The 3,118-nt window shown below is 46.6% G+C and overlaps 1 protein-coding gene across 1 annotated transcript in view; it reads right to left on the reverse strand.

Annotated features, from left to right (window-relative positions):
• Window positions 1–3,118, reverse strand: part of Ncmap (non-compact myelin associated protein) — a 43,244-nt gene that overhangs the window by 3,366 nt on the left and 36,760 nt on the right. Inside the window, exon 4 of the mRNA XM_004637595.2 lies at window positions 994–1,078. Within this exon, the coding sequence (XP_004637652.1) occupies window positions 994–1,078 (85 nt within the window). The remainder of the gene's footprint in view (window positions 1–993; window positions 1,079–3,118) is intronic.

A 3,118-nucleotide genomic window follows, 5' to 3' on the forward strand; every position in this document is an offset into this window, starting at 1 on the left:
GTGTGTGTGTGTGTGGCCAGCTCAGCCCACCAGGGGGCGGGGCTGGCTGGCATGTGGTGCTGGGGGATTGAACCGCAGTCCCTGTGCTTTGCTAAGCTTGTTCTAAGTAGGTGCTTTAAACCACTGAGCCATCTCGCCAGCCCTGAGCACTTGGATTAGAAACATGTGTGTCACCACACCCAATCCTTGCATTGCAAAGGTGACAAAATTGAGACAGAGATTAAATAATTTACCAAGATTTAAAAGGTCAAAGACACAACCCAGCAGCCTCAAATACAATCCCAGGCATAGGTGTAAGCAGTGGGACAGGAGTGGGGAGTCCTCACCACCCAGATTACAACCAGCAAAGTGGCTCAGTGCTCCAGCAATGAGACAGCAATGAAGGTAGACATTTGGTTTGGGAAAGACCCGAATAGTAATGCCCTAAAGATTTTTGCAAACGTGTTTAAGCCGGACACGGTAGCCCACGCCTATAATCCTAGCTCTCAGGAGGATGAGGCAGGAGGATCCCTGTGAGTTTGAGACCAGCATGGGCTACAAAGTGAGCTCAAGGCCAGCCTCAATGGCATAGCAAGAGCCAGTCTCAAAAAGACAAAAAGCAAAAATAAAATAAAGTAAAATAAAATCATGTTCAATGTGATGGTATTTTTACTGCTTTTTTTTTTTTATGTAATTAGGACAGGGTCTACAGGGTCTCACTACACAGCTTGGACTTGTAGTGATTCTCCTGTTTCCAGCCTCCCAAAGCCTTGGAATACAGGGTGCACCACCACGCCCAGTCTCAATGGTCTTCTGAGTGTGCACAGCACGCCAGGGATCGAACCCGGTCCCTGTGTCTGCCTAAGCAGGTGTTTAGTCTGCTGAGCTATCTGGCTGGCCCATTACTGCATTTTTTTTGAAACCAGATAGACTGGGTTTGAATCCCAGCCCTTTGACCCTTGTGCATGTGACATAAACTTCCTGCGGCTGTTCCATAGGCCAGGCACCCCGTACCTGTTGTACATCTTCAGCAGGATCAGAACCACTGTGAAGGTGACGATGACCACCACCACGATGGCAGCAATGATGGCTCCGGCACCTATAGAGAGAGAAGAGGACAGGGCAGCTGGGCAGGCTGAACACAGGTAGGCGGGGCCCACTGTGGCGGCTGATGCCCCCACTGAGAGGAGAGAGGAGTGAGGAGTGAGGAGTAAGGAGTGAGGAGGAGGAGGAGGAGGAGGAGGAGGAGGAGGAGGAGGACAACAGGAGTAGTAGTAGGAGGAGATGGCCAATGGGGAGACAGTGGCACCCCTCTAGGGCATGTACCCTAACCCAGAGGGGTTGAAAGGACCACATCCCCAGCATGTCATCTGCTAACCCATCCTAGGCTGAGTTCCCTTCCTATCAGCCCCACTAGAATTTTTTTTCTTTTTTTATGAGCAGAATATATTTATTGAGAAAAAGAAAGCTCCTGACAGAGAGGGACAGGAGGTGGGGGGCTGAGCTGGTAGTTCCCCTCAGGAAGTTGTCTCTTCCAGAGACTTTTATAGAGGAAAACCATGTGGTGAGGCGGGTCTAAGGTGGTGGAGAAGACATGGGAATTTGCTTAGTTGGGCATGAGGTTGGACAAAACTATGGTCAACCAATGAGATTACAAGAACCATTGCTCAGGTAAAATTGATTAAATCCAGTATCAAATGGGAAAGCGAGTCATGTAGCAAGAGGGCAGGAATAAGGAACAGGGTCTCTTCCTGTTGGGGGTTGGGCTAGTGACTCATTTGGGCTCTTTCAAGTTGATTGATAATATCAATCCCTAATGCCCATCCCTAGGGAAGTATGTAGCTGTGCTTCCTCTTTTTGTCTTGGTCTTGAGGTGTGGCCCATATGGGAGTGTCTGTCTCTTCCAAGTTGCAAAGTCACCTTGTCTTGCATCTTGTCTCCTTGAGGGCCTGGCCCTGTCTGACTGCCTATAATATTTCTAACTTGGCTGCCTGCAATACTCCCCCCTCTGAAGAAGTAACCCGAACTGCTGTGAGGGAAGCATGGGCGAAGATCGCTCTGGCTTCTTCAAGGTGAAAGGGGTCATAGTTGTTGACTGCAGTCAGATATATTTAGAATTTCTAACTTGTGTAAAACAGATAAGTGAATTGCTCCCCTGCTTTTATTTAAGACAGGATCTTACTAGATACTCCAGACTGGCCTCGAACTTGCAGCAATCCTCCTGTCTCAGCCTCCTGAGAGCTGGGATGACAAGCATGCACTACAATGCCCTGCCTTCCTGCTTTTGATAATACAAAACTTATATATGCATATTAAATACTTATTAATATTTGTAGAATTATTTATTTCACTATATGTAGTTGGTATAGGGTCTCACTATGCAGCTCAGACTTGTAGTGATCCTCCTGTTTTCAGCCTCCCCAGTGCTGAGATTACAGGCATGCACCACCATGCCCGGACTTGTTCATTGGCTCAGTGCGTCCCTGGGGGCTGGGCCAGCGTGGCGTGTGGACCGGGGATGAAGCCCTGGTCCCTGCACTTGCCAAAGCAGGTGCTTAGTCTGATGAGTTATTTCGCATAGACATTTATTAATTCTATGTCTGAAAAGTCTGTCCTGAGAAAATATCCCTACATGTGGAAAAATAAGCATTAGGTAAAAATGTAACCATCTTCCACATACTGTTTTACAAGAAGTGCATAAACATCTTTTCATGCAATTACTTTTTTCTTCATGACCGTTGGTTTTTTTTTTTTTTTTGTACAATATTCAAATTTTAAACTCAAAATTTTTTCCATAGCAGACACCAGCAGGCAAACACTTCCCACTACTGCCTGTGCTGTCCCACATGCTTGCTACAAGAGAAGCGGGCAGAAGAGGCTCACACCCAGTAACATCCCCGAGCCAGACAGGAGGTAATCAAGTCGTGAGCAGAGGGACAGCCTCAGGACAAGCTACATTTTTACATTCATAGACCTATTCATGACCTTGCCTCTCTAAACACAAAGAATTTAAAATAGTTTTGTTCCCTTTTAAGCATTCGTAAGTATACAGCATCCTCCATAATACACAGTTGATATCTTTGTCCTTCTTTTGAGAAACAGCAACACCTAAGTGTTCTTAACTGACTCAAACACTTCT

This window comes from Octodon degus, unplaced genomic scaffold, assembly GCF_000260255.1.
Source record: "Octodon degus isolate 3935 unplaced genomic scaffold, OctDeg1.0 scaffold00092, whole genome shotgun sequence".
Lineage (NCBI taxonomy): Eukaryota > Metazoa > Chordata > Mammalia > Rodentia > Octodontidae > Octodon > Octodon degus.